At 35.2% G+C, this 16,296-nt stretch overlaps 1 protein-coding gene across 1 annotated transcript in view; it reads left to right on the forward strand.

Moving 5' to 3' along the window:
* SCFD1 (sec1 family domain containing 1) overlaps positions 1 to 16,084 on the forward strand; it is a 56,163-nt gene extending 40,079 nt beyond the window's left edge. Inside the window, exons 20-25 of the mRNA XM_082485585.1 lie at positions 1,760 to 1,813; positions 6,441 to 6,493; positions 8,833 to 8,866; positions 10,135 to 10,200; positions 14,208 to 14,276; positions 15,861 to 16,084. Coding sequence (XP_082341711.1) covers positions 1,760 to 1,813; positions 6,441 to 6,493; positions 8,833 to 8,866; positions 10,135 to 10,200; positions 14,208 to 14,276; positions 15,861 to 15,884 — 300 coding nt within the window. The 3' untranslated portion in view covers positions 15,885 to 16,084. The remainder of the gene's footprint in view (positions 1 to 1,759; positions 1,814 to 6,440; positions 6,494 to 8,832; positions 8,867 to 10,134; positions 10,201 to 14,207; positions 14,277 to 15,860) is intronic.
* Positions 16,085 to 16,296: the final 212 nt, after the last annotated feature.

Raw genomic sequence — 16,296 nt, forward strand, 5'->3', positions numbered from 1 at the left:
GACAAGTAATGAGTAACGTTCAGATTTTCTTTGAATACCTCCATTTGTAAGGAATTAGATTCCAGTATGTGTAATTCAGGCTGATTTTGGTATTATAAAAATTGCAGCTGTGGAATACTCAAAATAGACTAGACCTTCATAAATAAAAAAAAAAAAAACTCTGTGTCTTTATTTAGAACAGCATGTATTAAATGCACCTATTCCAGAGTGATTGAAAGGCTGGAAGTGTTCATTCTCTGTTCAGTTATGATTGAAGCGTTTCTAGTTTTCCCACATAGGTAATGTACAGCGAACATAATCTTGAAATGTGCTTGAAAATCAAAGTGTGTTTATAATGACATGACCACCTTCAAATATTCACTTAACTTTAGAAAATATTTGTGAGCATAACTTGCATGCAAATTTCAATGTACGCCCCCCAAAAGAAAAACAACAACAAAAAAAGACACTGGTTGTAGAACTCGTTGTAACTGAAATTTTGAATTGTGGTTCCCAGAAATCTGCTTCTCTGTAGAGGATGCATTATTTTCTCCAACATGCCCTTCCTTCAGATAGCAATAAATAAATGTTGACACTTAAAAAAAATCTCAGTTCTGTAATATTTTGACATCGACATTCCTCAGAAAAGGATGATTCATCATATTATATTATATTCTTAGTGGAAGAACCCGAATTTAATTTAGAAATAGAGCATATCAGATCTAAATGAAATGAAATCTCACATCTAATTAAGCGTGCATCTTTTTGACATAGGTAGTCTTATCAGAGACGTTGTTTGTTTAGTCATGCTGTTATACACATAATTTATGTATGAAAAGTATCGGCTATCATGTACATTTTTTAAAAATTTGTTTCTGTGGTTTGATAGGGCAGTCAATGAAATTAATTCTGTGGAAATTTCACTATGACTAGATATGATAAGTTGCATTGCACATATTTATAAATCAGTGGTATGTTGTGAAATATAGTTAAGGAAATGGTTTTAACTATGCAGCTTGCCTGTATGTTATATTTTATAGAGAGATCTTCAGATGTTACTTGTGTCAATAGATAAAAATTATATTCTAAATTAGACTTCCTAGTCTTCTTGTATTAAACATTTTGTCATTTTTTTTAACATGTGTGGCTTTAAAAAGTTAGTATTATTTTTCACAAAATGGCTTGCTTTGTTTTGGGTTCCAAGTGAGTAAGAAGCCACAACGCTGATGTTTTCAGGATATTTTTTTTTCTGGCTTTTAATTCCTTCTCCAGGTGTTTTGCGGTAGCCAAATAAAATTCTGTTCTTCCTCATGTTTTTATGCTTGGTGCAGGTCTGTGGTATTTCTACTAAAGTTAACTTCTTACTTCTCATTTGGTCATTCGGGGTTTTACACTGTTTTTTTACTAAGCGTTTTTCAGTATTATTTGTGGATCATCCTTTGGAATGTCCTTTTTTGATATGTTCTGTCAACAAGACACATTTACAATTCCATTGCCATGTAAATTCTCCCTCAGTTTATTATAACTAAAGTGGTTTGACTGTTTAATACTTCAGATCTGTTGTCCAAGCTAACATTTCCCACTCCTGAGATGTTTGCGTTTTCTGTACAGAAAGGTAATTTAGGTGATGATAAAAATGTTCAACCTTTACAAAATATAAGTGGAAAACTGTTTAAAGTAGTATTTCAAGTGCTCTGTAGACTATTCTGTAAATAATAGCGTGCCTGTGAATAATTCTTAGCATTTCAGCATTCCATTAATTTCACGTTACGTTTTACAGAATCTACCAGTCACACGTATATTGGACAACCTGATGGAGATGAAGTCAAACCCTGTGAGTATAACTGCCTTCACATGGAAGTGAAGGAGGTGGAACAAATGAAATCTTGAGTCTGTGATATGTCATATTCCATGGCTATTTCTTTTCACAATAATGCAGTTAAATGTAATAACGCATTAACTCAAGGATAGAACCGCTTTCATAGCTATTTCATAATATTTTTGCATAAAAGTAGTTTCTAAACAATGACAATTTATTGCGTCTCATTCAAACTAGTGGTTTTGAGTTCTTTTTCTATTCTGAGCTTCCATTACTCTTGTGCTATACTGAGTTTCTGTTGCTCCTAAAATTCGAAAAGTTAAACTGTGGGCTGAAATTTTCTTTGCATCAAGGTGATTTTTTTTTTGAGAGTGCAATTTCAGAACTGAAGTAGTTACAGAGAGGTACATTAGAGAATATTTTGTTTCCCATCTCTTTAAAGCTTTGCTGTTTAGAGAAAAATATTTTAGTACTCATGCAGTCTTTCAGCTTGCAAGCAGAGTTGGTTTTGTGCAAGAAAAGTCCTCTTTTCCCCTTTTTTCTGTGAAAATGTACTCAGATGAAATGCTTAAATGTTAGCTAGATAGTCAAGACATTTGCTAGAATTTACAGCTAAAAGTAGCCCTAAGTCTTTTTATACGTAATGTATAGTCAAAGCAGTCTTTTTTCTTACTGTATTGTGTTCCTTCAGAACTCTTACATCCTGTAAGATGTTCTGAAAAAAAAAAATCACCTTTTAACGCTCATTTAGAAAGCCTTAGTATGTTTGCCACATTGTATCAGTCCTCCTGTTTTTAATGACATCAGCATCACACAGGAAGACACAATTTTAATATCTCACACTGGTTAGTAGCTTTAAAACATCGTTCTTAGTCCACTTTCACCTTCACGTATTAACTAGATGTAAGGGAGATAAATCATGGTAAAATATGAAAATTATCAACATGCAAGTAATCCTGCCTTTTTTTAAACTGCACTTTGTAGATAATATGTGTCATGATTGTTAGCACAATATTTGCTTTCTCTTAACAAACAAAGAAATTGACACTATTTTCAGTGGCAGTAGATTGTTGTCTCCATTTGCATGACTTGGAAAAAATGTACAGGGCAAATGTTAGCTAGTCAACCAGTAGAGGTCACTCAGAACACTTAGTACAGAAAGGTGAAATTAAAAACTACAGATAACTTACAAATAGCTGAAAAATCAAACCATTTTTTAAAAAACAAACACTAGCTTCCTCAGCCTACAAGTTTAGGAATTGATTTGGAAAAGTTTACAAGTCATACGGGTTTTTTTTTCTGACTTGATATTGTCACATTTCAGTTAGCAGAAAACAGCCACGACCACTTTGATAATTTGGAGAAAACATTGATCTTCTCACTTGAAAAAAGCAGAGATTGAGCCAGTCTGTCAGACAGCAGCCTCATGTTTCACTGCCATGTCAGAGGCTGGAAGTCATGGCCCAAAACAGGGAGTCCTACTTTTCAAGTCATAGGAGACCAGGCGAAACCTAAAGAATGATTCTAACCTGTAGGAAAATTGACAGCAACTTTCTGAGTAAGTTTCAGCTAACAGAAGCAAGCCAGAGAGTCACTGTAGAACAGGTTTAGACCTGCTGTGCTTTCAACAGAAGTGAAATTGTATCTGGAAAAGGACAATGTGTAGAAATACACCACTGTGACCTCCCTTCATCTTCTGTGTTTGAGGTCCGTTTCTATTTGCCTGAATAAAAAAAACTATTGCACTGCAGGCAAAATACAAAGGGCGGGGGGGGGGGCTTAATATTTTAATTTTTTTACAACATAGTAAAAAACCTCCTTTATAGTTTATTGAATCTTACTAACCACGGGGGGCAGTGTATGACACATACGTACAGGTAAAAGTTGTGATGCAAAATTATAACAGATTATTGAGAAGTCAAACAATTATTACAGTGAACATAAATAATTAAAATTATTGCCTAAATATATAATGCAACAGTAAATATATGAAATGTACAACCTGTACCACCAACATTCACAAATATTATTGTCAGCTGACATTTTAAACCTAGTCAGAATGATACGCTGTGCAAAACTCTGTAGGATTGTCTGTAAGTCACTTTACATGTTACTTGTCCCTGCTGCTGCTTTTGTGTCACAGGGACAGCTACCAGGAAGGACAAACGGGTCTACACCTGTGCATTCCAAGTTTTTCAGCAGCAGGAACGGATAGAACAGTTTTTATGGGCAATAATACCATCCTGTAATTTTTTTAATTTGTCTACATTATGTAACTATAGTTAACTTTTTCTTGAAATATTTCTTCAGAAACATTCACTGATGACCTTAAAGTAATCCATTACTTGTTTTTTTTTTTTAAATAGTACCATTTATTGGTCAAAGCAAGCGCTTTGGGGATTGTGTTTTCATAAAGGCATGTTCTGTTCATAAATCTAATAATGTAGTTGCTTTATTTTGGTATCACTAAATAGAATTGGTTAAAACCTTAAGTGTTCCTAACACACACAAAAATCACACTGTCAACTATACACAAATTTTAACCCATAGATATGAAATTGACCACTACATACTGTAGAACTATGGATGTTCTTTTAAGTATCTTCCACAAAATGGTTTGATTCTTGAGGAAGGGCAATCAATGATAAGTAAACCTTTAATATTTTTATGACAAAGTCCCAAAACCTGTCAATACAGTATGTACATTTGTATTGACTTGAGAGGTAGATAAACCTTACTTGTGTTATATATGAGCGGAACTGTATTTTGGTTAATTTCGTCCCTTTCAGTGAGTATGGTATCTTTTGGGCTTAGGATATATCGTATGATTACCTTTCATGCATTACAATGAAAAATTCTAAAAATGGGGGATTTCCTTAAACCAAACTAGTCATGTTTGCTTCTGCAGAAAAACAAATACAGACTGAAAGGCAAGGATGTTTCCATGGGTCTTTTTCCGTTTTAATTTGAAATCTTGAAAATTCCGTTTATGATTTCAAAAGTATGTGTTATTCTTGAATTACTTAGGGAAGTCACAAATTCAGTTTTGTGTAACAAAACTGCTATAAAGTTGGCTTTGTTGGCAGACCAGCTATTTCTTAAGGCAAATAAAATCTCGTAGCGTTACTTTCCCTGCACCCTCAGAACTGATTTTAGCAGGAACAGTGTATTTAAACAAAAAAAATAATTACTTTACCACTTTTCATGTGTCTGCTTACACAAGCCCACAGCAAAAAAACACAGCAGTAATACGTTCAGGAGGAAATGTTTGCAATACTGTTTTTTTTAACTCTAATTTTAGCTCTGGCATTAATCTGTAATTCATTCTACCAAGCAGGGAAGCTGCAGCTCTTTATCCGAGTGAAATATTTCTCAAATACCTCTCAGTTTTAGTCTAGCAATATCTATCCATTCCCAGCTCACTCGTTACTTGAGTTGCTATACCACCTTTATGTGTGAGGCTGCCAAAATCACGAATGCTGGCAGACTTTACAAATGCAGTTGAAATTCCCAGTGGAGCATAGAAAGGCATTTTACAGAGGTTCAGTGTGAAATTAGATCTAAATTAAATTTTTTAAAACGCCAAACTTGAGGATAAGAGACTTATTTTATGTAATTACATAAAAGTCCTTAATATCAAATAGATTTATTTTCTGCGTGTGTAACCACCACTCGTATACTAAATATTTTGCAGTATTAGAGATAGTTTTGCTTTGTGAGCTCTAATAAATTCCCCAGATAATCTGTCTACTACACAAGAAGAATTATTTCTGCTCTACAGAATCATCAAAACACAGAGATCTCTCATGTAAGCACCCAGATGACATCAACTGTAGTCCTGCGTGCAGTTTATCCACAAACTAAACTTCACAGTACCTGGGTGAAAATGTAGTATAGAAACAGAAGAAAGCCAAGTAGTTGTCAGAAGGAGTTACTAAGAAGTTTTGTTTTTCAGCTGTAATAATTGGCAAAAATCCTGCTTGTTGCCAATAAAAATATTGGAAGCGCCTCAGTGTTTTGTGTGAAGAAAAAAAGGTTTTTTTATAGTTTAGACAGTCACACTTTTCAAATTCTTGTGGAACTCATTTCTTCTGCAAGAGCTTAATTTTGGTTTAATAGTAGTCATAAATCATGAAATGAAAAGGGTGAGTTACATAACAGTAGCAGATTTTGATCTATCTTGTATTTAGCATTCATTGCCATAAAAGTGTTTTGTTTTATAATATTAAATCAATAGCAGATCTCTGTAAACTGGAAAATTTTAGCATTTATAACCAACCATGTGATGTTCCTCTCAGGCTGGTAACACCTTAATTTTTTCTTTCTGCATACTGCCTTTCTGTTGGGATTGATTATGCAACCCATGTATTTTTTGGAAAGTGCGTAACAGTCAATTTTAGATGAAGCAGAAACAAAAAGCTCAATAGCACCCTTCAGAGCGCTCTCACTGTTGTTTATTCTGTACTGGTTCAGTTATGTACAAATACTATAAATATTATTGGACACCACAATTAATTTTGAATGATGTGACTGCTAAATGGGAAATGACGTCGGTTTGAATGAGGTTTAATGTAATAGAAACAAGCAGAAATTCGTAGGCCAAAATTCCAATCTTTTGAGATAAAAACATGCTTTTTAATAGGAGACAGATGACTACCGGTATTTTGACCCCAAGATGCTACGAGGCAGTGACAGGTGAGTTTATTACGACTTTTGCTTCTTTCCTTGTACCCTGTGAAAAGGACTAACTTAAGAAATCTGTTTTTATTTTACTTGCTGACTACAAGTAATTAATTTTAATCATTAATTCTACGTCAAGACAGTTGGTGTTGAAGGAACTCACAACTGGAAATTGTATCAACCAGTTAAATTTTTGTAACACTGAAAAAAAATATTTTGTTCCAGTGACTGTACATGCTGCTAACATCTACATCGGCTCAGTCACAGGAATGTGTACTAATATTTAGCAATAATAAATGTTAGAATTCTTTACAGTTGTACTTTTTGGCGTCTTTGAAACTTTGTGGGTTTTCACTGTTAAATGAAAAAGTCATCGGATAGTGCACCAACATTACTTTAACACTTTTTAAACAGTTAAAATTTTGAGTACAACCCTCTTTCAGTAATTTGTTAATAACTTTGCAAAACAAATCATTAAAAATTGACTGCATTTGCTCTCGTATAGGCAGGTGCACATTTTGTATTCATGAGCATACGAAGGAACAGTTGGGTATAGTTTATTTTACCAATAAAAGAGAGGAAGAGGAATTACCCTAGAAGTTTATAAATGTATATCTTTTGCTTTAAATCGTTGACCAATAACTGTGGTTGATAATCTCACCTCTAATATGCTAGAAACAGAGAAGATACTTAATTTTAACATACCTTCTAAAAATAATTTTCATCTGAGCTGTGCAATCAGCTCATTTAATTGTGGGGGTTTATTACAGGACAAATATGGATAAAGTAGGTCCGGACTTGGTTTTAATTATTTGCATTAGAATCTGTCCCTACTTCGTCTGTTCTTGAATCATGGAAAGTATATTTCTGACAGCATAAATAGTAACAGGAAACAAGTTTCAGATAATATGTATATGTTTTATTGGAAAGTATTATTACAGACTATATAATTTGAAGGATAAGCAGTATTTGAAAGCATTAAAAAAAAAGTTACCAGTATTTTATGTTTCTTTTGAATTGCAACTTTCATTGTTTTGTTATGCTTTTATATATATAGTCTTTTGTGGAGGATTTTGTGCAAAAGTGTGAAGATTTGTTTCATTAAACCAAAGGGTTTTTCTCATGTAAACGTGCATTTTTACCCACTTCTTGTATTTCTTATCTTGCTTTAAACAATGTAAAGATATGCATTTTCAGCAGTTCATAAATGTGCCATTCTGTGTAGCTATAGTAATCATTATAGGGAAAAACTTTTAAATGCTAGTGTGGGGCTTGTTTGGGATTTTTACATAAACTCAAGTTGTATTCCTTAAATCATTTGAGCATGAGAACAAAACTGTAATATAGCTATATAGGGGTTTGTATAATTGTCCCTTCAAATATTTATGTAGATGAGCAAAAAGGTTAGCTGGCTTGACAAAATATTACTGGTTTAAAATAACAATATCAAATAGTTTAATTAATGGAATTATATTTAAAAGTGACTTTTTTTTTTAAAAAACCTACTCCTGTTTTAAGAAATACTGGCGTTTCTACCTATTATGTTTTAAATAGAGTAGGAACTGCATTAATGTAATTCAGTCTTAGCAAAACAGTATCTTTATATCCTGTATAACGCCTGCATCATGTATAAACAGGCCTGGCCCTCTGAAAGGATGACGCAAAATATATGTGGATTTGTCATATCATATTAAAAAAATAAAAAAAAAGAGGTTTCTCCCCCTCTCCCTGCTACCTCCCTGTGGCTAGGACTGGCTATTCAAATGGAAAGGAAGAGCCTGTGCCGCCCAAACTGGAACTTACCTCTTCCTTTTTAAATCATTTTTATCCTAATGTTGCTGTGACACCTGACAGAACACATACCTAAACAGTAGTTTTTGAGATTTTGAAGCATCGATAAGTATATATATGCAGGCACTGCAAACTGACTGGCTGACCTAGTTAAGATTCCAGTAGGCAGGATTTGTAAGTGTCAGGAACTGTGCTAAGGCTGACAAAATTTTTACTTACTGTATGTGCTCCTCGCTAGCAGCACTATAGTTAGGGCTTTTAAGCTTTAAAACAAGTGTTGTCATAAAGCTTACGATTCAAACAACAGACTTAAAACTGATGAAATAAAACTCCTTTTTACTCATGTATTCAGCCCTGTAGGATGAAGGGTTCTCCATAACAAGTCATTTAAATAAAATACTTGGAGAATGAATGCAGAAAAGCAATTCTTATTCTATTTTATATCTTTGTCTAATATTATATAGCATTCCAGAAACATGATGCGTACGTGATACTTATTTTGCATATTTATATTAATGTCTAACAAAATCTAAGTTGTAGTTTGATTGTGTTTCTTTTTATAGCTCAGTTCCAAGAAACAAAAATCCATTCCAGGAGGTAAGTCAAGTAGAAATTACTTTTCAGTGTTCATGTGTTAAAAATAAATAAATCCTGAAGTACCGGTCATTTTTGATGATCATGATTAAGAAAACAAGAGGTCTTGTTTGCAAAAACCACTTAGTTAATTATAATTAATACTCGATATAATTAGTCTGTTATTCTGAAGAAGACTTTTCGTCTTCAAAGGACTGTGTAAGTATTAACTAATACTGGAGAAAAAAAAATCTAGAAGATTCTTCTGGAGGTAAGTACAGGGATTTATTAATATCATAATTGGGTACTCAGCAATTTAAAAGCCCCATTTTCATACCAGATCTTTAGTGCTCTCTAGAGTTAATCCTTTGTCCGGCCTGAAACAGCAGCGTTGCCCACTCCTTTAAGTGACAATATTTTAACCGGTCTCTGCAATTAAAGGAAAAAAGCAAAACAACAAATGTTGTCATTTTATACAAATGCCAATAACTTTCAGTATTTTTCAACATAAATATTTGCAAGTAATAAAAGTCTTACTTATCTGATCTTACTACCAAGTTTCATAAGCAAAATCTTTGCCTTGGCAATATACAGGTGTCTCAGATTTCTCTTGAAATGTCCTAATTGTCCTCCTGAACAAGAAAAATACCATGTGGTGTCGTGTATATGGCTAGCAGATGGTCATAGCAAAAATGTCAGTAGTAACATAAGGTCTGTATAAAATTCTTATAGTGTAGTCAAACAATTTTGGATAGTGAATGTTAACAAAAATGATGCAACTCTTTACTCTTCTTTTTCTATGCATTAATTGTTCTCTTTTAAGCATAGCCCAGAAAATACTGATGGCCTTTACCTGTAAATGTTACAGATTATTACCAGTAGTACGTGGGATGGGGAAAAATAATGAAAAAGTATATTCCTTTATAACAGAAGTATTTTATCCGTGTCCTGAATTAATTCTTAAGCATCCATGGAAATATTTTAACTGTTCCTATGGACACTGGAGACATCTCCACACAAAAAAGTAACCTGTTTAAACTGTGAATGTTTCAAATGTTGCTCAGTGGAAGATAGTGATACATTAAAAGCTCTCAGCTTGCTATTCTGCATCCTACTAAAACTATTCTGTTACCTTCTTTCAGGTAGGAAGCTAGTGGTTCTCTATCCAGTTCTTATTAGACTGCAGTGTGATTAGGATGATTTTTGCTGTAGGTTTGATGATTTGGTATATATTTTACTTCTGAAATGTTAAGAATTTGAATACATACTCTGATTCTCTGTGTTGTCTTTAGGCAATAGTGTTTGTAGTTGGAGGCGGCAACTATATCGAGTATCAAAATCTTATTGACTACATAAAGGTATGTGCACTTCTGTCGATTGTAGTCTGTAACTCACTGATAGAAACCAGGTTTAACATTTAGTATTTAAAAGGTTAAGTCTATGAAGTTAGCCGTAACGTCCTTATTATATACAGAGTCTGGGGAAAAGTATGTAAGAAATCGGTAGAAAATGTGGATTATTAATTCAACAAAGAGTTACTGTTTCTGCTATTTTTGCTCATTCTGCAGTTTTGAATTGAGTAAATAAACTGCATTCTGCTTTATTTTGTCTTCGTACATAATGTCATGGTTGAAAACTGTCAGCAGATGTAGCTAACTGAATTAACCTAGCCGCTGTGCCGCTATGTCAGATGCTGTCAGTTTGGCTGTTGATGTTGTTCTACAGTCCTGTTACTAGTTTTCGTTTGCTGTGGTTAAATAAAGCAGCTGTAGCATATCGTAGCCTTCAGAGTAAGGAACTTCTCAGAATTCTCTAGTTTTCATAAATCTCACAAAAGAGATACTACAGTGCTTTTTTTGTATGCAACTTAGCAGTATGAAGTCAGTTTGAAACAAGGCCTACAGATAACAGTATCTTATTTAACAACAATCTTACTTGAGCATAATGTCTGTTGTTTCAGAAGCCAACATAATGCAAATACTATGCTGTCTGTTAAAGCAAAGATCAGATTGGCATCAGTATCTGAGCATTTATTATTTACCCCCATTTAAAAGTTCTCCCTAATGAGTTAATGGAAGCTCATTCTTGATATGCTGCATCATTTGATTCTGTGTAGAAAACATAAGAGATGTCATATGCACAAAGAAGAAAATAGGTAACCAACTGTGTAATGCTGGAATAATAGATTTCCTTTCTCTGGTTCCAGCTGGCCAGCCTAGCAGAACACACGTATACCAAAAATCAGTGGATGGAGAAAAGTAACTACATCGTTGCAGTTCCTGGGGGGCAGGGGTGGGATTCAAGCACTTTCCAGGAATAAAAAAAAATACTAAAGGAACCTTGATAAAATTTTGAAGTAGGTAGTAAATAATTTAAGAGCAGCAGCATACCTGATCTTAACCTTGTTCACGTAAAAGTGTCCTGTCCCATGGTGGACTGGATTGAGGCTTTTCACACGAAAGAGTAAATATGGAGCATTAATCACTGAAAAACACTTCTTCCACAAAACAAGCACATGAGAGTTTTCTGTCCAGGTAAATCTTGAAGAATGTAAAGTCAGAACGCGTGTGCTGAGTTGTTTTCCCCCTCTAACAGGCAGCCATTTTGGAACAGAGCTGGTCTGGATAGGGGAAAGGAGAGGAAGAGGAATGTAAGTTAAAGTTGTTCAGGCTCAGCTTAGCACTTACCACTATTCTTGATAACTACTTACAGCATTCAGTGGGGCCTCTGCCTGTAGCAGAGTGCATTGTCAAACTTTTGGCTCGCTCCTTAATTTACCCAGAGCCACTTCAGGTGCCGCATCAGTTTAGAAGATGCCCAACAACATGTGTATTTGTGATGAATATTTGTTACTTCCTACTAAAATAAAACTCTGAATTCCCCAGAGGCTAATACACCTCTTTAATATGTAGCTGCATACTGACAGGCCTGAGGTTTGCTGTGTATGTATACATGTGTATATACAGAGCGTTTATGGGATGACGAGTTAAACACTCAGCACTTCATACAAAGTGGCAGGAAGCTGAAGTTTCTGGTAATTTGGTAAACAGATGGAGAGGACAGAAGGAACTGAAAACTACAGGAATGGTAATGTTAGATCTTGGGGAGAGTCAGAAGTTGGATGTAGTTTTCCTTCTTTTGGAACCTGTGGACAGAGGTTTTTTCATCAGGGTGCTGTGTGTTTCTCCAGTCAGACTGCATACTCGGTCACTGGGAGATGACCTCCTGGGAGCAGAGACTCCCAGGGACTCCTTCACCTATATTCCACTTCGCCAATTGCTCTTGAATAAACAAGAAAGGTTAATGACAGCCTTAATTCCACCTCCCACCCCACAGAGACTTGTCTGCCACTCCCAGGTGACTCTTACAGGCACACCCAACTAAATTTGCTTTTCCATGTGGTACACTTCCAGCGTCTGCTGTTTCAACAGATGTAGCTTATTAATTATTCTAATACTCAATCAGTCTTCCTCCAGAATAAAAAAGAGAAAAATCAACAGCACTGTTCTTGCAAGCAGATACCACAAAGATTTTATTCACTGCTTTATTTTTCTAAGCACTATCTGTTTTGCCAGTTTGCCTCTGAAAGCACAGAGAAAGTATTTTAAAACTTTCTAAAACAGGAAGCAGTGTTCATTCAGCTTTGACTTTCTGGGTTTTTTTGTAGGAGAACTAAGAGGAACCCTCAAATCCAATTATTTGCAGTTCTGTGCTAGAATGGACTATCTCATATTGTCAAAAAGCAAATATTTATAATTCCAGTAAGGCAGATTGTGCCTTAAAATAGATATATTGGCCAAGTTCAGTTTGACATGCTGAAAATGTGTCATCAAAATTGCATGCCATAAGGAGCCTCTAAGAGGAGACTAGCATACTGGTTTGTACAAAAGAATTTAGCAAATCCGTTGATTTCCTTTTGTAGATAGTTAGAAAGGTACTATTTGATAATCTGTTCCAATCTACTTGTGATAGACATTATCATTTATCACGAAAAAATTAAATCTAGCATAGTTTTTCAGTCATTAAAAAATACTGGGTTTTGAAGAGTACCGAGTTCTAATTTTTTTTTTTTTTTTTTTTAAATGGCAAGTGGTTTCTACTTGGCTCCAGCAATTACTTGGAGATATGTCTCTTGAATGGACTAAGTAATTAACTTGTAAAATGTGTATGCTTTTACTTAAAATTATACTTTTAGAAGAATATATATGACAGGCTGGAAGTGTACATGAATGTGTATCTTAGAGCTTCCTGAAAGACAGCAGTCCCATTTCATGATTATTTGTATCATTTAAGATTTTTTGTCGGTACTGGACAGAAACAAGTGCTGTTCAGTCATACTACTGAAAGCAGAATCTGTCAAAATACCAGTTTAGGTCAAAACCAGACCTGTTCGGACATCAAGGTTTAAAAACCTGGCCTGAAATGTGGGAAGATGCAAGCTCAAGATCCTCCTCAATGATGAGAGGAGTTTATTATCACAAACCACTCGAAATTAATAAAGATGAAGACTTGAACCAGGATTACCATCTCCCCAGTTAGCGTGTGACCACCAGCTAAGGACTGGTAGAATCTGCTTCTGTTACTTTCTGCTGAAACGGCACAGTTGGTAATATACATGAAATAAAATCATTTTGTCGATGCTTAGGTTCCTCTTTTGCTCTGTAATAAGTAAGTTTAACCTAACTAATATGGGAAAATGCAAAATAATTTAACAGTGGAACAGATTTCTCAAGCCTGTGCTTGAACTTTGAGGAACCGTGAGATTATTAGCCCAACACTGGAAATAAACTAATTTTCACTTCCAAAATGCTAACATAGTACTTTGGCAGCCTTTTTACTGTCAAGCTAATACTGTTAAACCATTCACTGCAAACTAGGTTTATTATGCATCCGATTGAAATCATCATAACATCTTGTTTCAGAATCCTTTTACAAAAACACTGGGTTTAACTGGATCACCATCATTACATGGAAATGAAGTACAGACAGAAGTTTTCAGACTCTATCAGAACAGAAACAGTAAATATGTTGTTCCTGTTCTTAGAGCAGTGCCCACTTATTTCAGGGGACGGAGTTTGCTCAAGGAAGGTTATCTTCCCCGAGCCATTCGTGGATACATGAAAGAACTAAGCATTCTAGTGAATTGAAATGTGTAAAATGCCCCATTTTTTCCACTTTCTTTCTGCCTCTGGTCTCTCATTTTCCTCTTCAATTTAATTACAGGGTTTTTTCCCCGATGGAACAACTATTCTTTTTCCAGCCAAAAGTGTAGGACTTATTAGGGTTTTTTGATATGCAATTAGTTTAAACCACTTCTGCTACTCTGTTAAACACTTGATTTCTTCCTGGCTTTCCTTTTTTTTAGGGTAAACAAGGCAAACATGTCCTGTATGGCTGCAGTGAACTTTTTAATGCTACACAGTTTATAAAACAGGTGGGTACCTTTGATAAATATTGCAGAGTTTATTACTTCTATAATTGTGTTTTGACTTACCTTTACATCTCTCCATGGACTTAAAACAAAAAATATTGAAAGATTAATACAACTTACTGTTATGTGTTTTCTCTTGATTGAAATGGGGGTTTGGTGGCATTATTTTTAATTAACTTTTGAAGGCCTGTATTGTCAATGTGAGTTCATGGGTAGTGCAGCTGAACAAGTTCGTAATAATTCCTTTAACATAAATCCTAATCACAGAATCACAGAATTTTCAGAGTTGGAAGGGACCTCTAGAGATCATCTAATCCAGCTCCCCTGCTAAAGCAGGATTGCCCAGAGCACATTACTCAGGACTGCATCCAGGCGGGTCTTGAAAATCTCCAGAGAAGGGGACTCCACAACCTCCCTGGGCAGCCTGTGCCAGTGCTCTGTCACCCTCACCGTAAAGAAGTTTTTCCGTGTATTTGAACGGAACTTCCTGTGTTCTAACTTGTGCCCATTGCCCCTCGTCCTGTCACTTGGAACCATTGAAAAGAGCCTGGCTCCATCCTCCTTCAACCCACCCTTTAGATACTTGTACGCCATAATAAGGTCTCCCCTCAGCCTTCTCTTCTCCAGGCTAAAGAGTCCCAGCTCTCTCAGCCTTTCCTCATAAGGCAGATGCTCCAAGCCCTTCATCATCTTAGTTGCCCTTCGCTGGACTCGCTCCAGCAGTTCCCTGTCCCACTTGAACTGGGGAGCCCAAAACTGGACACAGTATTCCAGTTGTGGCCTCACCAGTGCAGAGTAGAGGGGGAGAATGACCGCCCTCGACCTACTGGCCACACTCTTCCCTCTGCAGCCCAGGATTCCATTGGCCTTTTTGGCAACAATGAACTAATGAAGAAAACAATTACTCTGTTCTTGGTACTTTCCAGGCTATTCTAGAGACTTTTATGAGTTAAAAACTGCTATTCAACTATGATCTTGAAACCTTTGACCTAGATTTTGCTATTTATAAATACTGGCCTAGTGGGAGCTTGAGGTTGTCCATACCTATATTAAAATCAGTCTTTTAATGCTGTTAAAAACGTTACCATTGCCATCGCTTCTCTATGCCTCATTCCAATACAAATGCAAAATAAACATTATTCACAGTGGTCAGCAAATAATAGCCCTTCAGGAGCTGTCACCACCTATGGTTTTACTTCCTACTAAGAGGAGAATTATTGTTGAGTTATTTAACACTACGTGTTATATGTAGAGTTATTCAAGACTACATGTTAACGGACTAAATTTATTCTTGTTGCACTTGAAGGAGACAAATCATACTTAGGAGCTTATAACTCTTCAGTGAGCTTAATTAACTTTTTTGTTGGCTTGACTGTGTATGCTGCACTTTTACCTCTGAAATTTATTCAAATCTTAAGATGCGAAGCTCAGAGGATATGCATTAAATAGTCTATTACCAGCATACTTTCAGCCGTAAGAAACAACCAAAGCTTATAGGACAGAAATGTTTACTGTATGAACTGGGTATTAGTTTGGCTGAAAGAATGAGATTAGCAACTTAATGGTTTTCTGTCTCTTCATGTTTAGCTGTCCCAACTCGGCCAGAAATAAGACTCAAACACCATTACCTGGATGGCAACGTGACAACAAAGAATTGTTACAACATTCAGATATCTTCATATCTATAATTTTGTCATTATATTAAAAAACTTAAACCTGTTTCATTACTAGAATAACTTTTTAAAAAAATCTGTAATTAATACAGTGTATATCAACATTTCAGAAATAAACCTTAAAACCTGCTATATTTTTGGTGGGGGTCAGTTTCACATTATTACATTTTAAATGCAGTATTAGCTATGGTATGTGACAGACCTGGCTGAAAAGCGCAGCATTTTCAAGTTCTTGTATATAGTTTCTGTTACAGTTAACAAAGCAATAGCTTGAAGAAAAGGTCAAGGCTGTCTTTAGGAGAAGTGTTCTTGAAAGCCAGGCTGTCTTTATTTAACCAAATTGAAAAGGA

Source organism: Vanellus vanellus (genome assembly GCF_965231255.1).
Source record: "Vanellus vanellus genome assembly, chromosome: 6".
Lineage (NCBI taxonomy): Eukaryota > Metazoa > Chordata > Aves > Charadriiformes > Charadriidae > Vanellus > Vanellus vanellus.